Genomic DNA, 13,295 nt, shown 5'->3' on the forward strand with positions numbered 1-13,295 from the left:
TCTACAGCATACTCTATAGCAATTTATACTCTGTTTTACAATGAATAAAAATTATTATTTATTAATGTAGTAATTTATACTATTTATTGTTATCGTTGTTCGGAAGACAACTTAGAGCAAAGGACGGTAGATATATTATGAATTAATAAGTAATCATTTAAATGGAGACATAGATTATTATCAAAAATAGAGTTTACAAAAAATAGAGAGCTTCTCGAAATCTAACTTTATGCTTTAGGTAACGAACGTAAGTTTGATCACATTTTCACGAGTGTAAATCGGCGTTTAATATATTTATATATTCCCGTTATATATATAAAAAGTAACATACCTTACTATTTGTAAATTGCTTAAAAAATAGAATAGCGATATATATGTATGCAGCTTATCTCACAGCTCACGATTGGTAAGATTTTGTCGTGAGTGCGCGTATTTATGCTTGTTTTTATTTTCATTGCGCGTAAAATGTCTTTTACAGTATAAATATAAGCTTATATAAGCACACACAGTTTGCGTTTTATTTTTCTCTTAAATATTAAAACAAATTGACTATCTCCGCTTTTTTAAATACATGAAGTCCTGAAACATAGAAGAATATTATAATGAACATGTTAGATATTAAAATTATATATAACATAATTATATATCGTATTTATATATTACTATCTTTTATAATTTTAATATTTTTTCTTTACGTGATATATTTAATTCATTTTTCTCTCTTTGTATTTTTCTTTCAAACAATCGATCGTTTGTGGTATTCTAAGTAATACTCACTATAAGAAAACATGCTCCTAGTAGCACGGCCTTTATATTTACGTCGAGATCGCGCGGGAAATTAATGCCAAACATATTGGAAATGGTAAAAAAACCGCTCTGTTCGTGCTGGATCTTACCGACGAGATGCTGTCCATCTATGGATTTGACCTGCAGATTTAATCAGATTCGAAGAATCTTAATTCTTTTTGTACAACTTTAGTCGCAGATTTCATTATAATCAAATACTCGCTAAATTTATATTCGCAAATATTGTGTGTGTTATTCCTTATCATTCATTGAGAATCTTGATTCTTTAAGTTTTTAAAAACTTTTAATTCTTAATTTTAGACAAAACTATATTCTATATATAATAATAACAATATATTAATTATAATTATATATTGTAATTATAGAGAAAATCAAAGAAAAAAAGAAACTAAAATTATCTTTTAAATGAATTTAATTAAGTATTATTATTATTATTTTAAGTGGTAAGTTATCCATTATTTCTACTAACATTTATTTATTATTTTTATTAATAGAAATTATAGGATTAAAGACAGAAATTTCATAAAGAAAAAATAGAGTTAACGATTAATTAAAATTTTCGTGAGTTTACAAACAATTAAATAACACAAACTTAATAAAATTTAAAATGTTGTAATACCTCAAAATCTACATGAAGAGAGAAATGGATAATTGGTCTTATCATTAACACCGGTTGGCCGGATGTATTGCGAATATAGAGTTTCTGTCGCCAGACACTCCATTCTTCAGTAACGCTGCCTAGCAGAGTGTTTCCTGAATAAACCTCTAAAACCTGCACAATTATTTATTATTATTTCCCGAATACACCTCCAAGATAATTTCAGTCATCTATTAATCAAACACTAGTAATAACAAGAAATAAATCATTTATTCATTTTTTAAATTAAATATTCTAGTATTTAAATTTTTAAATTAAATTTATCGATAATCGGAAATTTTCTTTATTTGAAGAATGAATATAAAGATTGGACAGGAAAATCGACATTGTCGTTTTCTCTTTAAAACGTATTGATCGGTTTCTTTGGCGGTGCGGGCGAACTTTTGTCAAAGGTAACGCTGGCAGATGGCTTGCATGCGTAAAGAAACTTTGGCATACACAGACAACAGTAGTTCTCATTCCGCTTCTAAATCTTGCTTTTAGATTTATTATTATCGTTATCTCTAATATTGTCTTTCTCCTATTTATATCTGAGAATTTTATAAATAAGCTTGAGAGATCAACCATGATTTTTATATTCAAAGTTTTCTTAAAATTTTCAAAATATTTAATCTAAAAATTTGCTATTAAATAATAACAACCAATCTTTTTTAAAAAGAAAAATTGATTTCAAATTATTATTTCCATTACTTTTTTTGTTTATACTTTAGGATTAAAGAATATCTAAAAATAAATTTCAAGAGCCATCAATAATTTTATACATAAATTTATAAATAATAACCAAATTTTTTTCTTTCTTTGATTAATGTTATTGCTTTCGCAAAAATTAATGATAATAATTGTAATTGTATTCTAATAATCCAAGATTTTAAATTGATTGTCATAAATGATAGCAAACCAGTTGATTTTTCGTAGAAAGACAAGTTTTGTTCGAGTAAGCTACCGGTAAATAGCAGGGACAGCAGCAACTGTCGATTCTAACGGAACGAATAATCATATGCAGGACCTCCCGCCGATCTCGATCGAAGAAGTTGAATTCGTAGGAATGGTCGTTGCTCAAGATCAATCGCCAAGAAATGTTCGATTTTCTGACCACATAAAATATAGGTTCGCCGCGGATGTTCGTAACAGTGTACCTATTTATAGTCTCCGTGTCGGTTAAAGCTGCAATCCGAAGAGATATAATGCGAAAAATGTATATATAATATAATATTATAAAATATAAAACATGTAATACATAATACGTAATTAGTAATACATTTTTTTCACTGGCGCTAAATGATTAAAAAATAAGATATTATCTAAATCGCGATTGTGTAATTTATATAATATGTTTTTCCGTAAATATTTTTCTCAGAATGAAAATATAATAATTCAATTGTACATATAATAATTATTTACGTTAATTATACATACAAATATAAAAAATCTATTGCTATCGCGAGAAATAAATACATGTGTGGTTCCGTTTACTCGAACAGTTAATCGTGAATGTTATTCTCGACGAGTTTCGCGGATCTCGAATACATGTACTCACGCTCGCAAAGAAGAATCATTTTATTTTTGTCTCTTAATAAAGCCGAGTGCTCACCTTCAAGCAACTCAAATTTCTGGTTCACGGAAAGGTAATCAAGCTCCATAAGGTATTGTAAGCCGGGTGGATATATCGTACTCGGCGGCAGCCAGCCACCTGAAAAAATGACGCTCGATAAGCGATGATGTTGACCTACTATCCATTATTCGTAAATAACAATACTTGATATAAATCTTTTAAGATCCGAGAAATGTATAAATAGTCATATGATCGTATAGTCATAATCCTATCAAAAAGCGGTCATAAATGTGTAAGTGTAATAAATAAATTTATAAAATCCATCCGTAAAATATATTATCCGTATAATATTATTTTCAATTAAAGATTACATAATACTATTAATTGCCATAAACGTGCTATTATCTTGGAACGCATCTGTCTCATGATTGCGCTTAATTACAGTAATTCTGATAAGAAGAAATGTCCTCTTATCAGAATTATACGAATGCGTAATCCTCCATCGGCAATCTCTTAATCCAGATATTGTTCTATAATTGTGGTTTGCCACGTGAAATTCGAGCATCGTCTCGATCATGCGAACCAGAGTAAAAGTATGATCTACGGATGGTGTACGTAATATAATAGTTGGCCGCACCGTTTGCCGAGAGCGATGATCAATATAAAGTAGATAATGGTCGTCTGCGTTGTGTATCATCATCCAGACTGTCGTATTCATCGTTATCGTTCGTAACTGAAACGACGGAGCTGAATTTTCCGGCCTTCGGGTATATTGCGTTCCCCTCGCCGCGCGTGTTGTTGTTTTGCAGAGATAATACAATATTTTGCAGAGATATAAATATTTCAAATACATATAAAAACATGAAATATATATACGACGACGATCATTTAATCAAGTTTAGATCGATGATAACCGCAACAAATAACTAGCATTCTTGCTCCTTAATGTTTTAAAAATTCAAAAGAATATTTTTATGCTAGCTAACTGCGATCTTAAAATGGCGCCAGGAAATGTTAATCCTGTTAAGCGACGACGAAGAATTGCCAGGTCAACTAAATTTTTTTCCTTATCTAGATTCGAGCAGGGGACGAGAAAAGAGCAGAGAAACGCGATAATAAGGCTAAACTAACTGATACCATCGTGTGGTTGACCCTAAATATTAACGTGTTAAGTGAGGAAGATTTTCATTCTCTTACATTTGCAGAGATAATACAATATTTTGCAGAGATATAAATATTTCAAATACATATAAAAACATTAAATATATATATATACGACGATCATTTAATCAAGTTTAGATAACCGCAACAAATAACTAGCATTCTTGCTCCTTAATGTTTTAAAAATTCAAAAGAATATTTTTATGCTAGCTAACTGCGATCTTAAAATGGCGCCAGGAAATGTTAATCCTGTTAAGCGACGACGAAGAATTGCCAGGTCAACTAAATTTTCTTCCTTATCTAGATTCGAGCAGGGGACGAGAAAAGAGCAGAGAAACGCGATAATCAGGCTAAACTAACTGATACCATCGTGTGGTTGACCCTAAATATTAACGTGTTAAGTGAGGAAGATTTTCATTCTCTTACATTTTATTCGGAGTTATACATATAATGCAGAATCTAATCTGGTCGAAATCAATTAAATATGGTTTTCGAACGATTTAATAAAATCATCTCACAATTTAATTAAATCCTCAACATACATAAATCTTCAACACAAGAGAAATCGTAAAATAATAACGTGCATCCGTAAATTCATTTTCTTGCACGTGTTTAAACTTAACTCGGATCTTGAAGCGCCAGAAGAAAATCCTTGGACATCAAGAATAATCTCTGGCTCTTACCTGGTGATAATACTGGCGCATTTGGTTGCAACGGTGCTGTTACGACCGGCTGCATTTCCACCCTCGGCTGCGGGGGATTCGATGCTGGATACTTTTGTTCATTCATTCTTCTTCTTTCGGCTTACCCTCATGATTTACCCTCGGATTACCCAATGATTATTTCACGTAGGGAAACATTCCGATCTATAATTTATATCTTTTTAAATGAAGAATACAAATTAAATGTAACGATTAATAATGCAAATTATTAACTTAATTAAAAACTAAAATTAAATTCAATAATAGATTTTCCGCGATTTTGGATTTTAACAATCTGAATTTTAGACGGAGTTTGTATAACAACTTCCTAATAAAGAATTCCGATGGATTTGTAATTGACTGAACACCTGGAAAATAAAATGTCTATTCTAAAAATAAAATTGAAAAATAGTTGCGTATGCGTCTCTTCTACCGACGGAGAAGATTCATCAGGAAGTATTAGTTCCCGAACAGGTCACCGAGGACGGAGGCTACTTGTTCATGTACGATACAACGATATTCATTCGCATATATACGCGATACTGTTTACGTTGTTGAAATTGTTGCAGGTCATCGTCCCCGCTGCTCGCGGTATTCGCCTCTTAAAGGTCATTGTAACGCATATATATGCATGTAATACGGGCGTATATGTATAGAAAGTATAGAAGCAACAAGATCTTGCGCGTCGTTGATAAAACTTTCTCTCTCGTCATTGATAATCATCCTTTGTTCCGTGATTTTATTACGCCTAAATCGGTAACGGCGTAGTCTCGGAGACTACTGTTTTTGGAAGACTTCCCTGATTATTTACACAGACAGAGTTCCATCGTAAATACGTCTTTTTATTTAAATGATTCTCTGAAAAGGAGAGATCTTTTTAGCTCCTTTTTATTCTTCTTAATCTGGAACTTTTATCACGTATGATTCGGAGAAACCATTAATCAACAGGGAATCTTAGGATTTGTGTGTGTGTGTATGTATAATCCAAATTTTTATATAAAAATAAAATTATTCATTTAATTATTAATTATTTCTTACACATATACTAAACAGAAAAATTTGTACATGAAAATAAATGAGATGTAAAATTAAATGAAATGTTCCATAAGCTAGATAAGAAAAAATTGTAATTTACAAGAATATCTCTTGTTTTTTATTCGAGACGCTATTTTTGCATTGGAATTATAACGGAATTCCGTTGCATCGCGCGAATCGCTGGAGCAAGACGAAATCGCCAGGTCGCCTACGTCACTGGACGTGCCCCATGTGAGTATTATATCGGATCGTACTACTTTTTAACAGCCTTGAATAAAGGTTTTATAAAGCCTAATTGACGGTTTCCTCGTTCGACATTCATTTCATATGTGTGTGTGCGCGTGTATGGCCTCAATGATTTTCTTATCGCTACAGTTTTTACAAGGTGTCACGTGCTTGCAATCGGAATCCGTGTTTGTATATCGAACCCATATTTAATAATCGATATCTGACTCAACATTAACTTCCGCAGAGCTATTTAATATATGCGGAATAATATAATATATTCCAATATAATATAATATATTCCAATTTTATAAATTTTATTAATCCCAAATTTTGTACAATTTTTTTTTCTTTTACGAAAACGTACGATATACAATATAGTTCAAAATAAATATAATACAAAGGCTAGCGATTTCTCCAGATAAATCTGATGTTAATTAAGAATAACAATATCAGAGACAATGCTCTTCCTTTCGTTCGCTATAAAGCCTCATTTCAACAAAACACTTTTATCTCCATATTGACACGTGTCCTTCTCGTACGCAATCCAAACCGCGATTACATGCCTTGAATATCGAAAAACCAGTCGATTCAAGATTCGTGTAACTCATGCCATTTTCGAACTAAATCTCTCATCCAGTGCTTCGTCAGTTCCTCTTAAAAGTCGCTCTTTAACTTTTCCGAGGTGTGCATCGATCGTCATTGTGAATGTGACCCGGTGAACTATTATATTACCTCACCTGCTCGTTATCAATGAATGAACGCCTCGATAATGTCCTCGCGCGTATCTGTAATTGGAATCCGCGAAAAAGAAAGGGAGATACGAATCGCAATTGTGCATCTCGGAAATGGGAATTCGCTGAATGTGCCCAATCTACAAAACGTGGAAGAACTGATAAAGCCCTGTCGCGCGCAGTCAAATATATGTCAAGAATGCTTCTCAATCTTCTATTTTCTTATGATATTTGCTAAACGTAAGTAATTCTCGCACAAATATGCCACAAAATATTATACTTCAATTACATTTTATACAGTTGATTATGCAACTCGAAATTTTTACGATTGCAGAGGCTCAAAAAATTCTGGCAATGAAACAGACAAAGAAAAATCTTATTCGTCTTAAACAATTTTGAAATTTGATTTTATCATTAATTGAGAAAAATCATTTAAAAATTCATGGTCATACACAAAATTCTTTATATTAAAGATTAAAAACATATAATTAAAATTAAATTGAATGAATAACTAATTAAAAGAGAGCTTGCAATAAATGATTGTCACTAATGAATTTTTTATTAAAAAAGGATCGACTTTAAACATATCGTAAAACCTGTTTAAAAAAATATATCTGGGTACATATGAAATTTTTGGATATTTATAAAGATATCGCATCTTTTCGGCGTTTCTCATTCGGGCGAAAAGAAAGATCTCGAGTTAAGCAAGCGCTTCGATCACTGGCGTACAGTGGCCAAGCAAAGTATGTGATGCATTGCTCAGTTATGTACACTTTCATCGATGATGGTGTCATTCGTTTCTCATGTGTGTGAGGAGAGACTGCGTCTCGCATACCGCAAGGTCGCGGGACCGGATCAGGATCGACCCTTCGTTTTTTCGCCGCCCCGAGTAACCGATTCTTTTCTTCCTCTCTTTAATTGTAAGTATAAAAATTGTCCAAATTTTAAAATATATTACCACTCATAAGTATTTGCTTTTATTTTATAAAATTTAGAACTTTCTTTACACAAAATGGATCGCCAGAACTGTAAGCGTAAAGAAGATGATTTTTCAAACGGAAACAAATCGGAAATGTAGAATAAGATTATTTCATACAAGGTTGCATCCCCAAAAAAAAAAATATTGTAAAATTAATAAAATTAATAATATATTTATATTTTTTAAGCAATTATATATACAAAATACATCCAATTAATATTCTTTTCTTTTTTTTTTTTTTAAATGGGGTAATATAATGTATAGTAGCGATTGTCAAAATTATGTTAGAGAGAAAAGTGCGTTCTACAATTAAAAATCTCGGATGAAGTACTTATATGAGTGGAGAACACCTTATCACGTCGCTCTATTATTTTAATGTCACGATTATTCCGATTGACCTGATCCGTGATATTTCGAGACATGGTTCTCACAAAAAAAAGTTTACCGCTATGAAAATGTCATGTGAAAGCGCAGTTGCAATTGTACCTATTCGTTTTTTTGTGTATACACAGAAAAATATTATTCTATTGCTAAGTAAAATGATTACTCAGTTTACTTTACTTCTTTTTATTTTATCAAAGAAAAGTCGGATATGGTTAATTTAATGTAAGAAAATTTATTAGATCAGAAAAATTTAATGTATTTCTTTCAATTATATAATTTAATATTCTTGATTGAAGTATTAAATTTATTAGGATTCAGAATATATTTTGAATAAATTTGATACTTATGATGAACTTATGATAGATTTGCGAATATATGAACTTATGAAATACTTGAAACAAGTAATATTTACTTGTATATAGTATGTATTTTTCTGTGTGTATACATATATACAGATGCACACATACACATACGTAAACTTAAAAGGAGACACGGCACCTATAACATGATAAGTGCGGTAATAACGTGCACTTCCCGCTTTACGGTAAGAAGATAGAATGAAAGGAAGGAACACGTTGCTCTCTCGAGCGCCTCTTTAGCGTCTGATCTATATTTATCGTCAGTATTTACCGATGTATTCTAACAATAAGCGGCTGCGAAATCAAAGCTCGTGACTGATCAACAGCCGTAGAATTTCACGCAATAACGCATTCACGTCAAGATCTTATTAAAATTGATACATAATTCAGTAAGCTTGAATCTCGATAAGTTATAGAGCAACGATTCACGATTTTATCTTTAAAAATCTAAAAGCCTTGTAAAAACCTTGATAGCGGTTAGACTCTCTATTGGTTTCAAGTTGATAAGAAAATCTCTTCATAATTTAAATTAGACGTCAAACAAAATGATATAAATAAAATAAATAATTAATATTAAATTAATATTTTATTACTTAATATTAATATATTACGATATATGTGTATTGCAAGTGTGTATTGCAAATAGAAGTTTCTAATTTTAAATATGTACTCGCGTGAAAATTCAATAGAGAAATTCGTCGCATCATCGGAAATCATGCGAAAATGCTATATTACAAATGACGCACAATGTGTGCATGTATTGTTCGCGCGTATAAGTGCCGGTCTACAATAGGTGATTTAAGATTTAGCCTTTGTTTTAAGAGAAAAATTACATCGATCCTAGCCTCAAGCTCTAAGTTTTAAAAGATGGGAGTTGGTCAACTCGCTTAGGGCTTAGAGATTAGGGCTTAAGGCAGCGCGAGAAATGTTTAAGGCCGGAAATATGTCACAGTTTAGAGCTTAAGTCATAAGACTTAGGGATTAAATCGCCTATTGTAGACCGGCACTAAAGCGTTTGCGATTAGAAGCACGATCTTTGCACTCACGTGGAAGAATGGCGCGTGAACAGACGTCGAAAACGGGGATCCGGGCGGCGGAACGAACTAACGGGCAACCGGTAACGAAACAACGGGAAACGAGTCTTGTCTTGCGGCACCGCGCCGCTTGTTCCCCGACTTCCCGTCTTATAAGCGCCGCCAATTTTTCGTTGACCTATTTCGAGATATCGATTTACAGCCATTCTCGTTCTGCAGTCTATTGCATGTTTTCAGCATTTTAAAACGGAATAAGCTATGGCAGAAGGGGAAGGAAATGAGAGAGGGAATAAGGAGAAAAAAAGAGGAGAAGAGATTAAAAGGCAAAACGCAGGAAATGCAACCACATGCTGAAATACGATAATTAGTAATATAACAAATGAAACGTCAAATATAAAAATTTTACACATATATAATAAATGATAATAAATAATAGAAATGATCATAATGAATAATAACTAATAATTCACAATTATTGTTTATTATTCATGATTAATTTATTTTAAATTATTAAATGTATACATCGAAGTTATCATATAAGTAAAAATTATATGATCAATAAATAAGTTATGTATAATATTATATAATAAGAGAATTTGAAATTAATAAAAAGAGAAATCTAAAGAGTTATACCACATTTGAATGGTTAATGTTTTAATCCATGATTTTAAAAATGTACTGCACTTGCAAGTGAAGGAAGAGGTGCAACGGGCATTTAAAGTTGAATCGCTTAAAATTCTCATTCATTTTGGAGTTATCATAGTGTGCGTGGTACTGTTTACGCCTAATGTAACCCAGGTGAATAACAAGTAAAAGCATACGCGACATCCACATATACAGTCTGCGTATCGTACGCACTCTACAACACAAATCCAACGAAAAACGACTCACTCGGTTTCTCCTTACGAGTTGGCAAGGTCGTGGATAGTGCTGTCTGGCAGATAAGAGAGAGTGACACTCGCATCCGGTGGTGAAGGGTAACTCCTTCTCTTCCTCGCGATCGTTTTCCCCGCTTCACCAGAGATCATGAATCGATCTGTTCTTTCTACGTACACTCCTCGCTCTACGCTCATGGAACGAGGCCAGTGTGTTCGCGGCATAGACATAGTATATCTAGACCGAGCGTTTGCCTTTATTTAAGGAGTGGGGGCCGATGCCCACGTAGAAAAGGACATACTCTGTTTCATATTATTCTTAACATTATCTGAGCAGAGGGCTTAACAGTACCCTTTTTCTTATAAATTTGACACGTATCTTAAGGCCATGTTTAACGCGCATGCGCGAGAAAGCGTCCCCGAGAACAACATTGAGAGGGATAGACGACGGGCACAGGGCACAGGGCACAGGCCACAGGCAGGCAGACGGGCGAGAGCGCGAGAGGCACGAGCGCCTGTGTCGTCTGTGTCGTCGTCGTGTATGTGCATGCCTTCGTATAGAGCGTGCGGTGTCGAGTCCCGGTGTTGTCATGTCCTCGCGTAGCCGCGTCGCCGTAATAATATCGTGGCAGCCTTGCAACGAGGCGGCGCAAGTCGATCCTCGATTCGCGTGATCCGTCTCGCCGCTTCTCACTCACAGTTCCGACTCTGCGTAACGTCGTCGATGCCTTTGTTCGCGGCCGGACGGAGGAGGACGGGCGCGGATTGTCGTCGTAACGAGGCGAGGAAGAACGGAAGGACGAGGATGAGGACGATGACGACGATGTGTACGTATGGCTCATTCGAGTCCTTGATCTTAGGATGCACCCCGCGTTCGATTCTTACGAGCTCGTTCGGAATTATTAATTTATATGTTCATTCTTAATACATAGTATTGGAAGCATGTAAATAATTTTTCTTTGCGAAATATTCAAGAAGTTATTGCGTGGTTAAAAATATTTCCCGTGCTTTTCCTGGATGTCTCGCCTAAAAATTGTTAATATTAAAGTCATCTTTATATCGACATTTTATTTTAAAATGGAATTTTTAAGTTCTTAAAAAAGAAACGGACTGTACAACTATCGTGAGAGTTGAGTCTCATTTATGTGCGTTATGAAATTTTTAACTTATTTATTACAGTGCATCCTAGAGTCAAGGGACAGACAAATAAAGTGCACCGCGCACCAGCAATGAGGCACACGTGCTGCACCGACAAGGAAATTACAAGCCACGTGAATTAGATATTGAAAAAAATATAAGAAATATGTATAAGCAATATCTCGTCGTTGTGGAGAAAATAAAAAAATCGGCAGATTATCGCGTCATAAGATGATTCAAGCTAAAGTTACGTACCGATTTAATCGGATTAACGCCAGGTATTCAGGTCGAAACGCAACAGATGTTGAAATACTTCGCACTCGTAATTAGATAACGTCATACGGATGCAACTATGGCTGGATCTTATGCATTCACAGCATCATACTTTATCTCGATGTTTGCACGCTGTAAAAAAACTACAATGAACAAAGCGAAACATAACATTATCAATTGAAGGAGCAATTTTAAAAAATTGAAAAAATTAATTGTAGAGAATTATATATTGAGAAAAGTAAATTTTTTTAAAAATTAATTTTATCAAGTTTAAGAAAAGAGAATTTTATAAGACTATTATTGGTTTGAGTCCTTCAATTGAATCCGTAATTTTATTATTTTATATTCTTGTTATAATAGGAATCTTTTTTTAGCATCTCATGTTGATCGCTGAACGTTTTGTTACAGTAAAAAGAGCAACAACATGGTGGACGCAGCGGTTCTGGACAAGTTGGAGTCTGGCTATGCCAAGTTGGCGGAATCCGATAGCAAGTCATTGTTGAAGAAACACTTGACGAAGGAGGTCTTTGATCAACTCAAGACCAGGAAGACTTCATTCGGCTCCACTCTTCTGGATGTTATCCAATCTGGTTTGGAGAACCATGATTCCGGCGTCGGTATCTATGCGCCCGACGCCGAGGCGTATACAGTCTTCGCTGAAATCTTCGATCCAATCATCGATGATTATCACGGCGGCTTTAAGAAGACGGACAAACATCCGCCCAAGGACTTTGGCGACGTCGATTCCTTCGGCAATCTCGCGCTATGATGCGTGTTATCTCCTTTTTGTGGTATACATTTTTTGGCATAAATTAGTAAAGGAAAATTAGTTTGAGGTAATATTATATGTATAATTATAATGAAGTTTATATATATCACTGACAAAAAAATTTAAAAAAAAGTACATTTATTTTATTTGTTAAACTCTTATTAATTTCTATTATTTTTCCATTATTTATTATTTATATAATATATATATTATATTTTTCTTTTCTTATAAATCTACTGAAAATAAGGATGTCATAGACTGGCGAGAGGAAACAAAAAAAAGTGCTATAAAAAGGAGAAGATTACAGAGAGCAGCTTGCATCGTATTCTGCGCGTTGTATTTGACAGTATTTTAATTTCGTTCAATTGTTCCTTTTTTTGTTTTTAATACGTAATTTCGAAAAATTGAGAATGTTCTCGAGGCAATGTATCCGTTCGCGATTCTCTCGTTCGATTCTTCTTTTTTGTCGCAATCGCGCTATTACATTCGTTACAGATGACGCATAGTCACGCGCGTTTCCACACACTTATTGTTAGTACTGCTCTAGTGCTCTAGTGCTAGTCCCCGCAATTCGTCGTGATTGTCTATTAAACGAAAGATAATAAGGAAAAA

At 33.6% G+C, this 13,295-nt stretch overlaps 2 protein-coding genes across 6 annotated transcripts; one reads left to right on the forward strand and one right to left on the reverse strand.

Moving 5' to 3' along the window:
* Positions 1-160: 160 nt before the first annotated feature.
* Positions 161-10,723, reverse strand: LOC115242989 (phospholipid scramblase 1-like). Of its 5 annotated transcripts, none has more exons than XM_029819631.1 (8): positions 10,521-10,723; positions 9,642-9,807; positions 4,862-5,044; positions 3,057-3,155; positions 2,409-2,629; positions 1,427-1,579; positions 778-927; positions 161-579 (listed from the first exon to the last, which is right to left on the reverse strand). In XM_029819631.1, exons 3-8 carry the CDS (start codon positions 4,965-4,967, stop codon positions 550-552), a joined length of 759 nt encoding a protein of 252 aa, XP_029675491.1. In that variant the 5' UTR covers positions 4,968-5,044; positions 9,642-9,807; positions 10,521-10,723; the 3' UTR covers positions 161-549. The 5 variants fall into 5 exon arrangements, with proteins under 5 accessions (XP_029675491.1, XP_029675488.1, XP_029675492.1 ...); XM_029819628.1 differs by having other exon boundaries at positions 3,003-3,155; XM_029819632.1 differs by lacking the exon at positions 9,642-9,807.
* Positions 10,724-11,857: 1,134 nt separating this feature from the next.
* On the forward strand, positions 11,858-12,683 carry LOC115242990 (arginine kinase-like). Its single transcript, XM_029819634.1, has 2 exons — positions 11,858-11,919; positions 12,323-12,683. Exons 1-2 carry the CDS (start codon positions 11,873-11,875, stop codon positions 12,681-12,683), a joined length of 408 nt encoding a protein of 135 aa, XP_029675494.1. The 5' UTR covers positions 11,858-11,872.
* Positions 12,684-13,295: the final 612 nt, after the last annotated feature.

This window comes from Formica exsecta, unplaced genomic scaffold (genome assembly GCF_003651465.1).
Source record: "Formica exsecta isolate Colony F162 unplaced genomic scaffold, ASM365146v1 scaffold663, whole genome shotgun sequence".
NCBI classification, from domain to species: domain Eukaryota; kingdom Metazoa; phylum Arthropoda; class Insecta; order Hymenoptera; family Formicidae; genus Formica; species Formica exsecta.

Coding starts and splice junctions, on each gene's coding strand:
- LOC115242989 (XM_029819629.1), bottom strand. CDS start 4,967: ATGAATGAACAAAAGTATCCAGCATCGAATCCCCCGCAGCCGAGGGTG. Junction 928..1,426: donor CTCTTCATGTAGATTTTGAG/GTATTACAACAT, acceptor TTAAATCTGCAG/GTCAAATCCATAGATGGACA. Junction 580..777: donor TAGGAGCATGTTTTCTTATA/GTGAGTATTACT, acceptor TCTATGTTTCAG/GACTTCATGTATTTAAAAAA.
- LOC115242990 (XM_029819634.1), top strand. CDS start 11,873: ATGATTCAAGCTAAAGTTACGTACCGATTTAATCGGATTAACGCCAG. Junction 11,920..12,322: donor TTTAATCGGATTAACGCCAG/GTATTCAGGTCG, acceptor GTTTTGTTACAG/TAAAAAGAGCAACAACATGG.